Below are 19,382 nucleotides of genomic sequence, written 5' to 3'. Positions count from 1 at the left end.
TCTCATTAAAGGGGTTGTAAAGTCAGAAGGTTTTATTATCTTAATGCATTCTATGCATTAAGATGATAAAGCCTGTGTACAGCAGCATCCCCAGCCCCCCCTAATACTTACCTGAGCCCCATCTCTGTCCAGCGTTGTCCACAAGTGTATCAGCCAGCCAAGACTCTCCCTGTCGATTGGCTCAGACACAGCAGCGGCGCCATTGGCTCCCGCTGGTGTCAAAGTCAGTCAGCCAATCAGGAGAGAGAGGGGGCGCAGCTAAGTATCTGAATAGACGCAGGGAGCTGTGACTCGGCCCGGGTGCAAGCCGTTTGCTGTGGGGGCATTCGACAGGAGGGAGGGGCTAGGAGCACAGAAAAGGAACCACAGAAGATGAGGATCTGGGATGCTCTGTGCAAAACCACTGCAACAGAGCAGGTAAATATAACATGCTTGTTATTTTTATTGAAAAAAAAAAAAAAAAAAAAGACTTTACAATCACTTTAAATCCACTTCAAAGCTTTGCCATCACATCCAGCTCCTCTACTTCTCCGCTATGGGCAGTAGTAATGCCAGGTTGCTGTATTAAAAGCTCACAAACCCCCCGAGGGCCCTAAAAAGGAGGATAACCAACATATTTTTATGTCCTCTCCAAATTCTGAAATGTTGGATGAGGAACTGTGCAGCTTCCCATAAATGTGCAGTGTGCATAAACACACACAGTGCGGCTCAGTCCTGCGCCCCCCCCCACCCCCCCCACCACCCTTATCACTGGATTTGATTGACAGCAGCAGGAGCCAATAGCTCTTACTGCTCTCACTCCAGTGAGGAGGAATAGAGAGCAGCGCGGCTGCTCTCTGGAACAGCACTGTATTGAGATCAGGCTCAGGTAAGTATTTGGGGGGGGGGGGGGGGGGGGGTTGCGAAGGTTGGCGCATGAGGGGGGAGCTGACAATAGAAGTTTTTTATTTTTTTTTTTAACCTTATGCAGAGAATGCATTAAGGTAAAAAATCTTCAGCCTGTACCACCACTTTAGGGTGACAGGACCCCTATTCTGCTCTTTGCAGACATGCTTGTATGTTTTTCTTTGCTTTTTAACCAGCCCCGGAAGAATTTACCCCCTTCCTGACCAGGCTATTTTTTGCGATTCTGCACTGCGTCGATTTAACTGACAATTGCGCGGTCGTGCGATGTTGTACCCAAACAAAATTGATGTCCTTTTTTCCCCACAAATAGAGCTTTCTTTTGGTGCTATTTTATCACCTCTGCGTTTTTTATATTTTGCACTATAAACTAAAAAAGAACAACAATTTTGAAAAAAACACAATATTTTGTACTTTTTGCTATAATAAATATCCAAATTTTTTTTTTTTTTAATTTAAATTTTTCCTCAGTTTAGGTCGAGATGTATTCTTCTACATATTTTTGGTAACAAAAATTGCAATAAGCGTATATTGATTGGTTTGCGCAAAAGTTAGTGTCTACAACATAGGGGATAGACTTATGTCATTTTTATTATTATTATTTTTTTTTTTTTACTAGTAATGGTGGTGATGAGCGATTTTTATCATGACTGTGGCAGACAGATCGGACACTTTTGGCGCTTTTTTGGGACCAGTGACATTTATACAGCGATCAGAGCTAAAAATAGCCTTTGATTACTGTATAAATGTCATTGGCAGGGAAGGGGTTAACACTAGGGGCGAGCAAGGGGTTAACATTGTTCCCTAGGTGTGTACTAACTGTGGGGGGGGGGTTGGACCGACTAGGGGAGGAGACCGATCGGTGTTCCTACTAGCAGGAGTACACAATCTGTCTCTACTCCCCTGTGAGAACTGGGATTTGTGTGTTTCTCCTTCACGAGCGATCATGGGAGCCCGGCGGACATCGCCCCTGCCGGGCACACGCATTGGCTGCAAAGACAGCTCTGGCGGTGCATGCCTGCTAAAGCAGCTATGACGGCTCGTGCAGGGGAGCCAACCTGCCGCAGTATAACTGCGGCGGCTGGTCCGAAAGCGGTTTATGCAACTACAGCTGAAGTGTGAATACAGTCAATTTTTTTGTGGAGCTGTGTAATTGGATTTGTGTAATTACCTGAACAACATTTTAAAACATTTTTGGTTCTAACCCGCTTTTAATTCATTTAAAGGATATTGGTCGCCCAACTAGTCCTCCTCAGATGGATGCTGCAAACCAAACAGTCTCAATCACAATGAACAGCTCGACACAATGTGATGCGGACAAACAGTTAAACTATTCTACCATTATCCTCTTTCGTTGCAAAAAGGGAGTAGACCTGGTAAATACATTTGTCAGTTTACCATTTCAGGCTTTTATAGAACTTTTAATTAGATAATACATACTTTATTTCATTCCTAATTAACAGGGAAGCCCAAAGTTTGTCCAAGAAGCTAAATGCAATTATGTGTTTGAGTGGGGCACCCCATTAGTGTGTCCTGATGAGGAAATATTGTCTGGATGTTCTCTGATGGACCAGCAGCGTCATTACACATTTAACCTGTCTAGCCTATCTGGGCAAACCTACAAGGTAAGAGGACCTGGCTTTGCATGTATACATGTTTATATCTAATTACAGCATGAAAACAGATCCAGTTAATTGGACAAAAATACTATTTTAATGGTTTTCAGATGTATGTGAATGCTTTTGTTATACATTTCCTCTGCATATTATTTGATACTGCAGTTGTTTTGGCTATTATATCTGACCCTTGCCTCTTGTGACCAAAGCGATGTGGTCATGCAGAGTTTTGAGTGTGTGTTTTGAAAGGAAACCTGTCACATCTGAAGTGCTGGTACTGATGTTGATGACTTCCTTTTAAAGTTACTGGTTCACCAGTCAACATCTTTATGTAGTTGCTATTTTAAGTGAGTTATTTATCTGAATAGCATGCAGCCAGCAGAGGTGGAACTCCCAAGCCTTCATTTTTGTTTTGTCTCAGAGATAGAGTAGCCAGATGTAGGAAATGAAAACTAGGAAACCGCAAAGATGTTTTATTTTCTGTACTTGTTATGCAGCCAGGCTGCATTACAAAGAATGTGGCATATTTTTGTGTGTTCGTGATTAAAAATGTAAGAAGCTTGTTTTGAGTGTGGTATGGACTCTTAATACATATGGGGAATTTGAATTACATAAAATTTTAGTGTTTTGCGCAGTGCCTCCAACTTTACGGTAAAAAAAGTGAGCTTTGTTCAGACAATCAGTAACATACCATAATAATTTCCTGAGTTTGTTAGTCTATGGGGAATTCTTACCAACGTATAAATATCTCCCAATGTAATTAAGTAAATAATTTTTATTAATTTACAAGTATAATTATACAACTTTTTACAGAACCGGATTTTCTGGTGAATAATATTTCATACACCCTACCAAAGACATCAACACAGTGATAAAAATATTTTCCTTAATATTTGACAAATAACCCAAGGGTAGCCCAAATGTCTGTGTTAAAAAAAAATTGCAGTAATCGCGCCTCAAAAACACAATATCTCTTGTCACTCGAGAAAACAAGCCTCTGAATTTCTCCGGTCGGAAGGAATACAAAGTATGTCTAGCGGAGTCGACAGATATTATCAGTTTGAAGGGAGTGTTAATTTAACAGAGCTACCAGATTGATTGGGGCGATAAATAATTTCCCTGTGACCACAGTAGCCAAATTTGTTGTAATACAGTTTGATCTCAATTTCACCCACAAACGGCTTCAACACACAAGGCTAATAACGTGGGACAATTATTAAATACTAAACTACCCTTCACACAGTATTGGATAAGATAAAATATGATTCCTATAGTTTTGGGAAGAGAAAAATATTATCAATAATTATATGGTCGGTATCTCACAACTGTTTAAAGGAAAGGATGTACCGTATTTTCGATTCGTCCTAGCAGCAATGTCCAGCGAGATGGGGAGTGGTCGCTTATTACCAAATTTGTGTTCGTCCAGAGAGTGTATTGTCAGCGTGTGGGTCTGTGGTCCCCCCCCGATTATGTATGTGTCTCCTTTTGTATGGTGCAAATTCTTGGATGTTTACCTCCCTCACTTCATGTTTACCATCTCGTGATTGGTTCCAAACATAGGAGGTAACTGCCCTGATTCTCACCCACCCATCTGTGATCATGGTGAAGGTGTAATCAGAATATGATGTCTAGTGCTAGTATGAAATGTGTTTTAACATGTTTCATGTTAATATAATATGGCGATTGCTGGCCTTTTGACCTGTCCTTTGCTTTCCCCATCTCGTGTACCTTTCTGGCTATAAGAAATCTCTACCTAACCCAATATATTGAGATTGACAGAGACTTATGGAATCAAACATCACCTTTTAACCATAACAGACTGGTGCCAAATCCTTGTCAAATACTTGGATGACTACAGTACACATTGATTTTTACAAAATGCGTTGCAACATTGTAATTGAACATATTATATATCTATATAGATACACACATATACTGTGGGGCAAAAAAGTATTTAGTCAGCTACCAATTGTGCAAGTTCTCCCACTTAAAAAGATGAGAGAGGCCTGTAATTGTCATCATAGTAACCTCAACTATGAGAGACAAAATGTGGAAACAAATCCAGACAATCACATTGATTTTTGAAATAATTTATTTGCAAATTATGATGGAAAATAAGTATTTGGTCAATATCAAAAGTTCATCTCAATACTTTGTTATATATCCTTTGTTGGCAATGACAGAGGTCAAACGTTTTCTGTAAGTCTTCACAAGGTTGTCAAACACTGTTGCTGGTATGTTGGCCCATTCCTCCGTGCAGATCTCCTCTAGAGCAGTGATGTTTTGGGGCTGTTGCTGGGCAACATGGACATTCAACTCCCTCCAAAGGTTTTCTATGGGGTTGAGATCTGGAGACTGGCTAGGCAACTCCAGGACCTTGAAATGCTTCTTACGAAGCCACTCCTTCATTGCCTGGGCGGTGTGTTTGGGATCATTGTCATGCTGAAAGACCCAGCCACGTTTCATCTTCAATGCCCTTGCTGATGGGAGGAGGTTTGCACTCAAAATCTCACGATACATGGCCCCATTCATTCTTTCATGTACACGGATCAGTCGTCCTGTTCCCTTTGCAGAGAAACAGCCCCAAAGCATGATGTTGCCACCCCCATGCTTCACAGTAGGTATGGTGTTCTTTGGTTGCAACTCAGCATTCTCTCTCCTCCAAACACGACGAGTTGTGTTTCTACCAAACAGTTCTACTTTGGTTTCATCTGACATATGACATTCTCCCAATCCTCTTCTGGATCTTCCAAATGCCTTCTAGCAAATCTCAGACGGGCCCGGACATGTACTGGCTTAAGCAGGGGGACACGTCTGGCACTGCAGGATCTGTGTCCCTGGCGGCGTAGTGTGTTACTGATGGTAGCCTTTTTTACGTTGGTCCCAGCTCTCTGCAGGTCATTCACTAGGTCCCCCCGTGTGGTTCTGGATTTTTGCTCACCGTTCTTGTGATCATTTTGACTCCATGGGGTGAGATCTTGCGTGGAGCCCCAGATTGAGGGAGATTATCGGTGGTCTTGTATGTCTTCCATTTATTAATTATTGCTCCCACAGTTGATTTCTTCACACCAAGCTGCTTGCCTATTGCAGATTCAGTCTTCCCAGCCTGGTGCAGGTCTACAAATTTGTTTCTGGTGTCCTTCAACAGCTCTTTGGTCTTCACCATAGTGGAGTTTGGAGTGTGACTGTTTGAGGTTGTGGACAGGTGTCTTTTATATTGATAACAAGTTCAAACAGGTATTAATTTTTAAGCCGATTTTTCTTTTTTTTGGCAGGTGACACAGGTTGCCACGGATTGGCACTGGCAGGTGGCACTGGTTGGCACTGGCAGTTGCCACTAATTGGCACTGGCAGGTTTCACACTGAGCCGATTTGTCAGTTAAAGTTACACTATATGTAACTGAATGCAGACACCAGCTGTCAGAATTCAGCATGATGTCAGGGGTGGGCAGGGCAATGCAGCTATCAAACACCAGTCAATGATTGGGCTCACCCAGATCTCATCCCATTGGCTGGTGTTTGGTATCTGGGTCCTGCCCACCCCGACATCACGCTGAATTCTGACAGCTCCTCTCTCTGCATCCAGTTGCAAATCAGTTTCACACACTGAGCACAGAGCCGCTCAGTGTGTGAAACTGTCAGTGGAGTGTGGGGAAGGGAGGTAATTGGCATATTTTTGCACAAAAATTGTCCAATGCGGATGTCACAGACCTAGCCGGGACAGAGGCTGTTGGAGAGGACTGTATGCAAGCCTGTTGCCTTTTGATTATGGGCCCTGGATTTTCAATGGATTCATTCTGTTGGGACACATCCTGTGAGGAGATGCTGGTGTCATTAACCTGTGTTTATGTTAATTGAATGAGCTAATGACATTGTCCTCTATACAATGTAGGAGACGGGACGACTGCTATTGTGTTAATTAACTGTATGAAGCTCGGTGACCACAAGTCTGGGCGAAAGGTCATGTCTCAGTCACCTAGGCTGTATAAAGGATTAGATAATTAGCTCACGTTAATTAAGTTACAGTTGTATTGTTAGAGGAGGTTCCAACGGCATATAAAGTCTTGTAACTTTGATTCATAATAAACAGTCCATGTTAGCAGTGAAGCAAGTGTCGCCTTGTTTTCTGCTCAGAGAGGTTGGAAGATCTGATATCTGTATACAGACTGGGAGGAAGTGGTATATGACGGAAGCACTCAAGCGGAGTGTGGGACGTTCCGTGACCTTGCGGATTTTCTTAAAGGCCAAATATCGGCCGATATATCGGTCGACCTCTGTTAGTAAATAGGAAAGTATATTCTATTTACTTGTTTTAAACTTTTTTTTTTTTTTTTTTTTACATTTTATTCAGTCACTTCCTGGTTTCCAGGCCTAGGTAAAAGATGTCCTGCATCCCAGGAGTCTTTAGGAGAGGAGATGCTCTGTTTTTTTGGTTTGTGGTGGTCAGATGCAGTGTCGTTCTGCTTTAAGTACAAGACATTTGTTAACTTTGGGCCCCAGCAGCTGTACAGAACAGCTGGGGATCAAAAGAAAAGTATGTGTTGCTAGGAAAGGAGACATAAGTAAATTAAAGTTTTGACTTTAAAGTGGATGTAAACCCGAATTATTATAGAGTATAAGATTTCCTATCATTTGAGCCCAGTCTTGCCACAAAGAGTTACTCCATCTCTGAGCAATCCTCTTTTACAGTTCAGTGAGATAAATCTTGACAACAGAGAAAAACTTTGTCAAATCCCCCCACTTGCTGTGAGTGACAGGTGATTTGCATATCTCGTGCACTAGCCTAAAACACATGCATAATTTTTTTAATTCCCTCCCACTCCTTTCTTCTGCTGCTCTGCCAGGATTGGATGTTCCACACCTCAGCATAATTGGGCATGCTGAAGCCATGTGGTTACTTTCCTGTCTTTTCACTGGATGTTCGAGATCATAGCAGAAGTTCAGTGTAAGAAATACACAGGAGAAAAATGCATGTTGACAAGGGGAATGTAGATGTGGGCGGGGAGTCTACTGACATCACGACTCCACCCACCGAGCTCCAGACAACAGGCCCACCCACAGAATCTGCATTTTTTCCGCTCTCATAACAGACAGAGGGAAGACATTTGACAGGCAAAGATACATGCAGGAGACATGTATATCCTTATAGATAACCCCTATGGCAGTAGTTTAGAAAGGATGACATGGGGTTTACATCCACTTTAAGGTTTAAAACATGTATTTTTACCATGTAGATGTGATTTAAAGAATTATCACCAGAAATTAAAAATCCCCATTGATTCCCCCAGGGGACAAAGTGCATGTAGCACTTGGTGCTGTTCAGAGCCGCACTGTGGTTGATGAGCTAGCTTGGTCTATAGCCCACTTCCCTTCCTTCCACCACAGTTTGACCGTGTTTTTCACAATGAGGCAAATACATAACTGGTTGCACACAGCAAAGAGAGGGGCGTGACAGAGACCTTGCACAGAGGAAAGAGGGCAGTGATGGCTCTTGTCTCTGGCAGCACTCTCAAACAGAGCCGGTTTCTAATCTTCTAACAACATCTACAATACCCTGTGCAACCCTTCACAGTTTGTACCATTTTTGGGCGTTTTTTCTTGTTTTTGTTATTTTCCTTCTTTCGGTGCTTTTTCTGCAGGTGTACTCACACAGCTGTCCCAACCATTAAGGCAGTTTTTGGACAGAATATTGTCCCCCAGTATGGTTATTTGATTACCGGGGCTCCTCATACAGCATTGCTGTTGTACAACCAGTGTAACTGCACTGTTTACCTTCTCCAGTGCTGCACATAAATGTCAATAAAATGAACCTGATTTTTCTTTCAGACAACAGGGTTAACCCCCTACTACATTGGAGTATGTTCAGCAGCAGAAAATCTACCATTTGGTAAATGTAATGGTGCTGTGTGCCTTCAGTCAGGAAGGACTGCCCTTTCTTATGGCAATACAAAAGCAATGAAAATGGAGTATCACCATTTAGAAGATATGTTGGTTCTTAAGTATGTTGGAGGAGATCTTTGCCCACCAGGTAAAAGCACTCATAATTCACACATATGTAGTAATGCTTGGTAATGTATAGCTTCACCCAGGTGATTTGGTAAGAAATTTGTGCAAATACATTGGTGCTGCCTTTAATAAAGTCTGAACATTTGTTATCTATGGATACTTCCTCTGTAATAGATTGTTGTCAGTTATACTTCTTCATTTTTTTTAACCTAGTGACTGAAAGTGATGATGTCTGTGTCCTACCATTTACATATAAAGGAAAAACCTATAGCACATGTATTTCTGAAGATAAACTTCGGCCATGGTGTCCGACCTCCTCAGATTTCGAGAAAAATGGCAAATGGGCTTATTGTTTAACAGGTATGCCTTATATTAATTCAGATTTTTTTTTCTCAGTTTAAGGTTTATGGGTGGGCAGTTTGATATAATAGTAAAGAAATTTGTAGTCCTAACTGGGGCACCTTATGGAGGAGCAGGTAAACCTGGGCAGAAATGTGGGATGAAAACAATGTTATATAAGCAGTTACAACCAAAGAAGTCCAAAAAGTGAGATTTTTTTTTTCAGGCACCACAAGAAGAAACACTAATAAAACAAATTTGATTTAATAATCCATAAAACACTTATAAAACTCATAAAGCCGATTAGAAAATTGAACCATAATGTCACAAGAACCAATTATCAACACACGTCACAAGATGTTTTTACGTTCCTTACAACCAAGCTTTGATCAATTTGTTACGTCTGGGACCAACGCATTTCAATTTCAAAAGAATCTTAATCAAGAAGTAAGATACGTGGTAGGTCTGCAATATAAGCGTATATATATAAAAAAAATTCCAAACATGCCACACAGCACATGTTAACATTAAATGATAATGGTTTGTAGCAAGAGATCTACAAATAAACTGCCCCTGAATCTCTTACTCCACTGCGCCAAAGAAAAGTGCAAAGCTATATAAAAGATGTGTAAATTAATACAAAATGTGTGTACATACACAGTGTACAGTGAAAAAAAGCTGCCACTTAAATACGTAAACTAATCAGAATCCCAAAACTATACCTCTCACGTGTACAGATAGAGATAGCAGCGCTAATATAAATTGTGTAACATAATAAGAGAGAGCAGCATAATGCCCATAACCCTCTACTTATACATAAAAATATTAATAATAATAGTGTCATGAAAGATATTTTTATCATGAAAAGAAATTTCTTTAACACCCAGTGAAAAGTGTCACTATAAATAATACATTACAAGAAATTAATGATCAAGCTCAACAGTTGTTTTTCAATCTTCTTGTGTGAAAAATCTTCTACTCTTTCACCACACCACCATGTTAGTGACACCACTCCCTCTGAAGAGCGCACTCACCAGATTGTATAGCCTCCCACTCTCGTGTTCGGCAAAACAGCAATTGAACCACACCTGGGTTGCATGTGATGAAGCGTGAATCCAATCAAGCCAGCTCCATATGTGAAAAAATGAATAAAGTGCTCCACATAGCGTGATACCATTTTGACAGATTTATTAAAATCACTTCAAACACTTCAATGGTTACACTCACTTTTAAACTGAAACATAAAAGCCTTTAAAAAAATCCACAGCAAGCACAGCAAACAGGATCAGTGATCCAACGGTGCACCGCGGTCACAGTGGACCTGAAGTGTAAACTGGTGTATCTCTCACCCAACCTTCTAAGGCCCAGCCAACCGATCGGTGTAGTCCTCCTCAGACAGCGGCATCTAATGTCAGTGCGATGGAATGCCGTGAAACCATGGCCAAGACATGTTTCGTCGAAAAGACTTCTTCAAATGGGATTGACTACACGGACGGTTCATCAATCCTTAAATACTATCTATGATCAGTCATGTGATCATCATCAGTCATGTGACCTCCTGCTCTGCACATGCTCACACTTCATGTCCCCCTGACCATGAAGCACAGGTACAAAGACTGAATAAATTAGTGGATCCCAAACATTTTTACAGTGTGTACTTAGAATGCTATATCCAGCATTACCATATATGACATATCCTAACTTAAAATCCACCACTAGTTACAGTGCTAATGTGGAAAAGTAACCAATAAAAATGAATATTATTAAATTAAAATGAACATTTCAACAGGAGATAATGAATTTGTCTAGTTTAAAATACAAGCTATATATATTAGTCATGATACTATCATACAGCTGCATAGGACAAACAATGACTGAAACACAATCTGATCCTATTAATAAAAAATATGGATGATTGCAGACGAGTCTTAAAAAAGGGGAAATAATAATATATCATCAGTGGTTAATGAATAAAAACCACCTCAAACGTGAAAACATCCCACCAAATTTTAACTTGTTTCTCCAAAAGATTTTCTAAATTCTTTAGAGATCCCGGGACATCTTCCTCGACATCTTCCTCGCCATCAGTAATTATCTGATTAGCAGAGAAGATATCTTCCGGTATTATCTGTCTGTTAGACAATTAATGGCATCCATGGCTGCAGGTGGTAAATAAATAGACAATGGTTTGTAGCAAGAGATATACAAATAAACCGCCCCTGAATCTCTAACAAGTCTGAACATTTGTTATCTGTGGATACTTCCTCTGTAATAGAGTGTTGTCAGTTATACTTCTAATTTTTTTTTAACCTAGTGACTGAAAGTGATGGTGTCCTACCATTTACATACGAGTATACAAAGGGAGTAATGGATAATATGATTGGTATGACAAGGTGCCCAAGAGTAATAAAAAGATATACTTTATTTGAAATATACAAAATAGGGTATTTTAAAAAACAATAAACAGTTCATACAAAATACCTAGACCATATAGATGGACGTTCTGAGTTAAAGAGACATACATATACATGATATATAGGAACCCAACATGTTTCGGATTTAAAAGTGCAATTCCTTCTTCAGGGGTTTCCTGTGAGGATTATTGTATGATCTGGGGAGGTACATAGGTAAAATATAGCAATCATTAGTATGTTTTACCTATGTTTATTGTTTTTTAAAATACCCTATTTTGTATATTTAAAATAAAGTATATCTTTTTATTACTCTTGGGCACCTTGTCATACCAATCATATTATCCATTACTCCCTTTGTATACTCATTTTCCCCCTCACCCGCACAATCCCAGGGTCTTTCCTTTTTTATCTTTACAAATATATTGTCGGGATGAGGTGAAGGGGGTATGAACCCACACCTTTATTAACACTCGGCAGTGCATCACTTTAAAATTAAAAATACCATTTACATATAAAGGAAAAACCTATAGCACATGTATTTCTGAAGATAAACTTCGGCCATGGTGTCCGACCTCCTCAGATTTCGAGAAAAATGGCAAATGGGCTTATTGTTTAACAGGTATGCCTTATATTAATTGAGATTTTTTTTTTCTCAGTTTAAGGTTTATGGGTGGGCAGTTTGATATAATAGTAAAGAAATTTGTAGTCCTAACTGGGGCACCTTATGGAGGAGCAGGTAAACCTGGGCAGAAATGTGGGATGAAAACAATGTTATATAAGCAGTTACAACCAAAGAAGTCCAAAAAGTGAGATTTTTTTTTTCAGGCACCACAAGAAGAAACACTAATAAAACAAATTTGATTTAATAATCCATAAAACACTTATAAAACTCATAAAGCCGATTAGAAAATTAAACCATAATGTCACAAGAACCAATTATCAACACACGTCACAAGATGTTTTTACGTTCCTTACAACCAACTTTGATCAATTTGTTACGTCAAGAAGTAAGATACGTGGTATGTCTGCAATATAAGCGTATATATATAAAAAAAAAAAAATTCCAAACATGCCACACAGCACATGTTAACATTAAATGATAATGGCTTATGTTGCCCACTGACAAGATACAGAAGACCATCAGCCAATAATAAAAATGGTGTGTTCCTAAGTTGCCGATGACCCTCATGATTAACAGAGGGAGTACAAGGAGCACCAGGAATTCCCCCATTGCATACAAATATGTGTGTATATTAAGTACTATGAAAATTATCAGCTTACACAGATAGATATTGATATAACCCAATGTCCCAAAAATGTATACCCATAATGAAAGTCTTGCCCAAAAAAGAAAATGGAGGGGGTTAAGAGCTGGTACTATCCCAGACATGTAATAGGGTTCCCATGATCCATAAAATATGTTCAGCTATTAATGGTAATTTTAACTGCTCCAACCTTGTTTAGTTTTTCAGACTTTAGGTGGACAAATTCTGACCAAAAGAGGAAGGGTCTTGAACATTGGGTGCTTTGGCTCCTAGAACTTGCCTGGAGCTCCTTTTGAAAATAACCTGATGGTTTTCGGTTAGTTTAGTCAGCCTTTCTTGTAGCTTTGTGTGAAATTTGGAGTCTGCTGTCCAACAAGGGATGAGTTATTCAGTTATATGTGTACATTTTAGCTTATCTACTGATCTTTGTAGGATTTTGTATGTTGGGTAATAGAAAAAGTTAAAAAACTTACATGTAAAAATTAGTCTAGTACTACACTAGCTGACTTGGATGTAAGATTACATAATATTCATATCTAATTTTTAAAGTGAATGCATACCTGAAACTTTTTTCTAGTTTTGGGTAGAGTAGGGAAGCGTTAAAACCCATCAGTTTATATTTTGTTGTCTGTCATGTTGGAGATATTTCCCTTTACTTTATGTCATAGAGATGGAAAGGAAAGTGAGTACATTTATACAAACCAAAGGTAATATCCCTAGAAAAAAATGTTCCTATTGGAAGGCCCCCTCTCTATTTCTGTTGTGAGGACATCTCTGTATGGTTTTAATTCCAGTCATTCTCTGATCTCTTTAAAAATAGACAAATAGAGCTGTTGAATCTCTCCAGTGGGGACAAAAACGGCTATAATAATCTGACACAGAGTCTAACCCTTTTTCAATATCCAAAACTTGAAATAACAGTTTTTCCTCTACCTACACTTTAATATTTTTTAAGTCTGACCTAAATACAGAACATTTCTGCAACCCCCCCATGATTTACTTTGAACACACGGGGAAAAAAATGTATATAGTGTTCTATGCTAGAGAAACAGCTACATTGACTGAATAACCATGCCGTAGGTATGGTGGATGTTAATCATGCAGAAAGATTAGGGATTCTTAGCATTATTCAGGATACTAATACATTTGCTGAAATTCTGCCAGCGATTAACTCAGAGCTCTAAAAATTTGATGAGCAGTCTTTACAAAAAAATTGTAAAAATTGTGTTCTAGTCTGCTTACTACACAGGTGCCTCGTGGTAGGAACACCCCTAGGATTTTTATTCAGAATAGTTTTCTCAAGCCAACCTGTAGATCAAAAGCACCTTTCAGCAAGTTGTGGCACTGCTGAATCCTCTGGCGGAAGTATATTATCCTGCCAGTGCTGTATAACTTTGAACCTCAAACGTTTTTGGCTTTTTCAAACTGTTCATATAAAGTTGTTAATTATATTTCATGATAGGAGTTAATGCCTGTACAATATCGTATGCATGGTGAGAATTTCTAATCGGGTGGTGCCTTCTTAGATTTCATTTATTCTTTTAAAATGAATCTGCCTATTTAATCTCCCTGCTTAAAATACACTGTGGGAGAGGTCAGTACAGGATGTGAATCTGTTATTTAGAGCTGAGTAGATCCAAGTTATTGTCCTGATATTTCTGGCCACATAAGATGGTACATCTCCCATTATTGTGTTTTTGGGGAATCTCCTGCAAGAAAGTGTCTCCTTGTGCACATAGGTGAAAGCTACCAGTTTACTTTTAAAACCACTGCATCATGGACAGTAATGTCATCTGACTTTCAGGTTTAGAGAATAAGGTATCTGAAAGGAGACGCTCCACCATCTTCTTTAAGTGCGATGAACATGCTGCAAGAGGAGCACCTGTGTTGGTCTCTGACACCAAGGGGTGCTCAGCTACATTTGAATGGAAAACGCAGCTGGCATGTCTTCCAAGGAAGTTAGATTGCAAGTTCATTATCGATCACAAGTCTTATGACTTAAGGATGCTCTCCTCCTTGACTGGATCCTGGTCTTTTGTGTCAGATGGTAGCAAGTAAGTCACTCCAAGTTACAAATGTCATTTAATTGCAGATACCATTATTAGTGTGTTTTGCTATATGTCATTAAAGGATAAGTTCATCTTTGGAAACATGTTGCATGTTTCACCCAATTTTAGGGTGGACCATGTAACATGTTCCCAGTGCTGCAGCCGCTGCCCCCCCCCCCTCCCCCCCACCTGTGGCAGCAGTACGTAGAGAAATTCCCTGTACGAACTGTTGCATTGCCGACATGGCCGCGGCATTCACACACAGCTCTGTATGTCAATGAACTACAAGTCCCGACGTCCTAACGGCTGACGGTTTGTAGTTCTCAATGAACTACCACCAGCGCTGTGATAGTCCATTGAATCTTCCTGTCAGTGTGAGTATCCGCTTACCCGTACAGGATGTACAGGTAAGCAGATACACTGACAGTGTGCATGAGACCTCCATGGCATCAGCGATCTGCTTATCGCTGGTGCAATGCTTTACAGGCTCCTAATACAAAAAATAATGCACATTTTTTTAACTGGAAAAAAATGTGCATTTTATTATTTTTTGTACAAAGGTGAACTTACCCTTTAAATGCTCGCTATTTGTTATGATTGCAGATGATAGCACATAAAAGGATTCATGCTTGGCTGAAAAAGGGTAAAAGCGAATACGGCACTGAAAGTTTGCATTGCTTTTAAAGAAGTGTAAAATCCCTGTAGTGATGATTATGTAGATGCAGATCCCCCATTGCCTTTGAAACACACATCCTGTCTGCCTGTTTCTGCAGCGAGAACTAGAAAGCTTGTTTTCTATCAATTTTGGATAAAGTATTTTCCATTGTACTTTCTTCTTTTTCTCTTTTCTTTATACTTTTCTCAACATTTTATTTTTTGTTTGATGTACAGGTATTATTTGAACCTTTGTCAAAGAGTGAACCGGGGTCCTAGCGCATGCTCAGAGAGTGCTAGTGTGTGCCAGGAGAGTAACGGACGAGTTCAGGTTTTGGGGCAAGTTCACACACAGAAGGTCACAGTGAAGGGTAAGTTAAATGTGACCATTTCTTAAGTCATTTTCAAAATGTTTTTGTACATAGTAAGGCTACTAATTGTACTTATGCTTTTCATTTAACTGACAGAATTGCTTGAGGAAGAATCTCCTGATAATTTTAGGAAAAATGTAACGTTTAAAAAAAAAAAAAAAATGCCTTGCATGCAGTCCCATTTAAATAATTGGTACAGATATTTAAATATTTGTTCCTGATCAGATTGTTTCTCTAGAGCAGGGGTCTCCAAACTTTCTGAACAAAGGGCCAGTTTACTGTCCTTCAGACTTTGAGGGGGCCAGACTGGCCAGTGAAAGCAGGAAAAGCCCTGGCGTCTATGGGAGTAAACAATGCCCCATTAAGGTATTGATGGGAGGAATATTACCACATAGTTGGTATCAGGGGAAGGAATATTGCCTTATCATTGGTGTCAGTGAGAGGGATAGTGCCCCATTGTTGGGGATCAGTGGTAGAAATGGTACCCTTTTGGTTACAGTAACAGGAATTATGCTCTGTGTCAGTAGGAGGTATAGTGCCTTGTATCAGTGAGAGAAATGGTGCCTCAAGGGCTAGATAAAGGCAAGCTAAAGTGCACATCTGGCCCCCAGGCTGTAGTTTGAAGACCACTGCTCTAGAGCATTTCATTGCAGAGTAACTTGGTAATTAAAAAAAAAAAAAAGCAATTTCCCTTGATCCAGTTAGAAATCTCCCTGTCTCCCTGCTTAGCTCCTGCATTATTTGTGGTTTGAAAACAACATTCAATAATGCAAGGGATAGGTGGAGACCCATGGGTTGAATGGTGACAGGGATGGGTGCTGATCCATGGCTCGATGGATGGCAGGGAACTGCTGATTACCATAAGAGAGGTTACAGTACTTTCAACTACTTTTGCTCTGTAGCCAAACTTTCACTGGCACTTGTGTCTCCATTGGAAGGATAACCCCAACCTCTTGTGCTGGTGACAACTATAAACATTTTGGGTTTTCCATCACTTTTATATTTTGGTGACAATAGTCATGGAGAGAAATAGGGTTAATTTTGGGGACATAAACAGGGATTCTATCCATAGGCACTATATCCAAAACAAGATAAAAAAGAGGGTTGGCCGAACATAAACTGTAATTACTCTGGAGTTCTTCTTTTGCAAACCCTTTAAATACAACTATTTTATTTTTCAAGGTAATGTAGTGTCAGTGACTTATTCGGGTGGAGACTCTTGTGGAAAGGACAAAAGATTTTCTACCACAATAGAGCTGACGTGTGCGAATGTTACTGGAAAACCAAAGATGAAGCAGTAAGTGGCAAGACAATTACTTTATCAACTTTGCCCTCTGTAAAATGAAATACCCTTATTCAGCTGCTACATAAATTCGACCAAAACATTTGTTTGTGTATATATGTATGTGTGTGTGTGTGTATATATCTATATCGATAGATATATATAGATATATAGATAAATATATAGATATATAGATATATATAGAGAGAGAGAGACACAGCGCCTTAGCAAAGTATTCGTACCCCTTTGAAATTTTCCACATTTTGTCATGTTACAGCCAAAAACATAAATTTATTTTACTGGGATTGAGATAGACCAGCACAAAGTGGCACATAATTGTGAAGTGGAAGGAAAATGATAAATGGTTTTCAATTTTTTTTTACAAATAATTATCTAGAAAGTGTGGAGTGCATTTGATTTCAGCCCATCTTAATCACAACTTTGTAGAACCACCTTTCACTGAAATTACAGCTGCAAGTTTTTTGGGGATGTTTCTACCAGCTTTGCACATCTAGAAAGTGACATTTTTGCCCATTCTTCTTTGCAAAATAGTTCAAACTGTCAGATTGGATGGAGAGCAGCTGTGAAGAACACTTTTCAAGTCTTGATACAGATTCTCAATTGGATTTAGGTATGGACCTTGACTGGGCCATTCTAACACATGGTTATGCTTTGATCTAAACCATTCCATTGTAGCTCTGGCTGTATGTTTAGGGTCGTTGTCCTGCTGAAAGGTGAACCTCTGCCCCAGTCAAATCTTTTGCAGACAGGTTTTCTTCTGCCCTATATTTGGCTCCACCAGTCTACCCATCAATTCTGACCAGCTTCCCTGTCACTGCTGAAGAAAAGCATCCCCATAACATGATGCTGCCACCACCATGTTTCACAGTGGGGATGGTGTGTTCAGGGTGATGTGCAGTGTTAGTTTTCCATCACACATAGCCTTTTGCTTTTAGGCCAAAAAGTTCAATTTTAGTCTCATCTGACCAGAGAACCTTCTTCCTCATGTTTGCTTTGTCCCCCACATGGCTTCTCACAAACTGCAAATGGGACGACTTATGGCTTTCTTCTTGCCACTCTTCCATAAAGGCCAGAATTATTGAGTGCACGACTAATAGTTGTCCTGTGTACAGATTCTCCAACCGGAGCTGTGGATTTCTGTTACCATGGGCCTCTTGGCTGCTTCTCAAGTAATGCTCTCCTTGCCCGGCCTGTCAGTTTAGGTGGACGGCCATGTTTTGGTAGGTTTGCAGTTGTGCCATACTCTTTCCATTTTCAGGTGATGGATTGAACAGTTTCCGTGAGATGTTCAAAGCTTGGGATATTTTTTATAACCTCACCCTGCTTTAAACTTCTCCATAACTAAATCCCTGACCTGCCTGGTGTGTTCCTTGGCCTTCATGATGATGTTTGTTTAGTAAGGTTCTCTAACAAACCTCTGAGGGCTTCACAGAACAGCTGTATTTATACTGAGATTAAATTTTACACATAGGTGGACTCTATTTACTATTTAGATGACATCTGAAGGCAATTGGTCCCACTAGATTTTAGTTAGGGCTATCAGAGTAAAGGGGGCTGAATACAAATGCTTGCTACACTATTCATATATTTATTTGTAAAAAAAATTGAAAAACATTTATCATTTTTCTTCCACTTCACAATTATGTGCCGCTTTAAGTTGGTCTATCACATAAAATACCAATAAAATACTTCTACGTTTTTGGTCTTAACAGGACAAAATGTGGAAAATTGCAAGAGGTATGAATACTTTTTCAAGGCACTGTGTGTGTGTGTGTGTGTGTGTGTGTGTGTGTATGTGTGTGTGTGTATAATATAGATATACTGTGTGTGTATATAGATAGATAGATATATCTATATACATAGATATATATGCGCGTGCACACACACACAGTTGTGCTCATAAGTTTACATACCCTGGCAGAATCTTTTAGAGAATATGAGTGATAACACAAAAACTTTTCTTTCACTTATGGTTAGTGTTTGGCTGAAGCCATTTATTATCCATTCCTACTGTGAAACATGGAGGTGGATTGCTGATGTTTTGGGGATGTGTGAGCTACAAAGGCACAGAATATTTGGTCAGAATTGATGGCAAGATGAATACAGTAGGTTATCAAAAAATACTGGAGGGACATTTGCATTCATCAGCCAGGAAGCTGTGCATGGGACGTACTTGGACATTCCAACATGACAATGATCCAAAACACAAGGCCAAGTGGACCTGTCATTGACTACAGCTGAATAAAGTGAAGGTTCTGGAGTGGCCATCTCAGTCTCCTGACCTCAATATCATTGAGCCACTCTGGGGAGATCTCAAATGTGCAGTTCATACAAGACAGCCCAATAATTTACAGGAACTGCAGGCTTTTTGCCAAGAGGAATGGGCAGCTTTACCATCTGAGAAGATAAAGAGCCTCATCCACAAATACCACAAAATACTTCAAGCTGTCATTGATGTTAAAG

General features: G+C 39.7%; 1 protein-coding gene across 1 annotated transcript in view; it reads left to right on the top strand.

Annotated features, from left to right (window-relative positions):
* The window catches only part of IGF2R (insulin like growth factor 2 receptor), a 261,523-nt gene that overhangs the window by 211,788 nt on the left and 30,353 nt on the right, over positions 1 to 19,382 (top strand). Inside the window, exons 36-42 of the mRNA XM_073627997.1 lie at positions 2,130 to 2,279; positions 2,367 to 2,528; positions 8,346 to 8,547; positions 8,739 to 8,885; positions 14,354 to 14,597; positions 15,483 to 15,616; positions 16,799 to 16,913. Of these exons, the coding sequence (XP_073484098.1) occupies positions 2,130 to 2,279; positions 2,367 to 2,528; positions 8,346 to 8,547; positions 8,739 to 8,885; positions 14,354 to 14,597; positions 15,483 to 15,616; positions 16,799 to 16,913 (1,154 nt within the window). The remainder of the gene's footprint in view (positions 1 to 2,129; positions 2,280 to 2,366; positions 2,529 to 8,345; positions 8,548 to 8,738; positions 8,886 to 14,353; positions 14,598 to 15,482; positions 15,617 to 16,798; positions 16,914 to 19,382) is intronic.

This window comes from Aquarana catesbeiana, linkage group LG04, assembly GCF_042186555.1.
Source record: "Aquarana catesbeiana isolate 2022-GZ linkage group LG04, ASM4218655v1, whole genome shotgun sequence".
Lineage (NCBI taxonomy): Eukaryota > Metazoa > Chordata > Amphibia > Anura > Ranidae > Aquarana > Aquarana catesbeiana.
The sequence above is the reverse complement of the archived record's forward strand: the minus strand, read 5'-3'. Positions and strand labels throughout refer to the sequence as shown.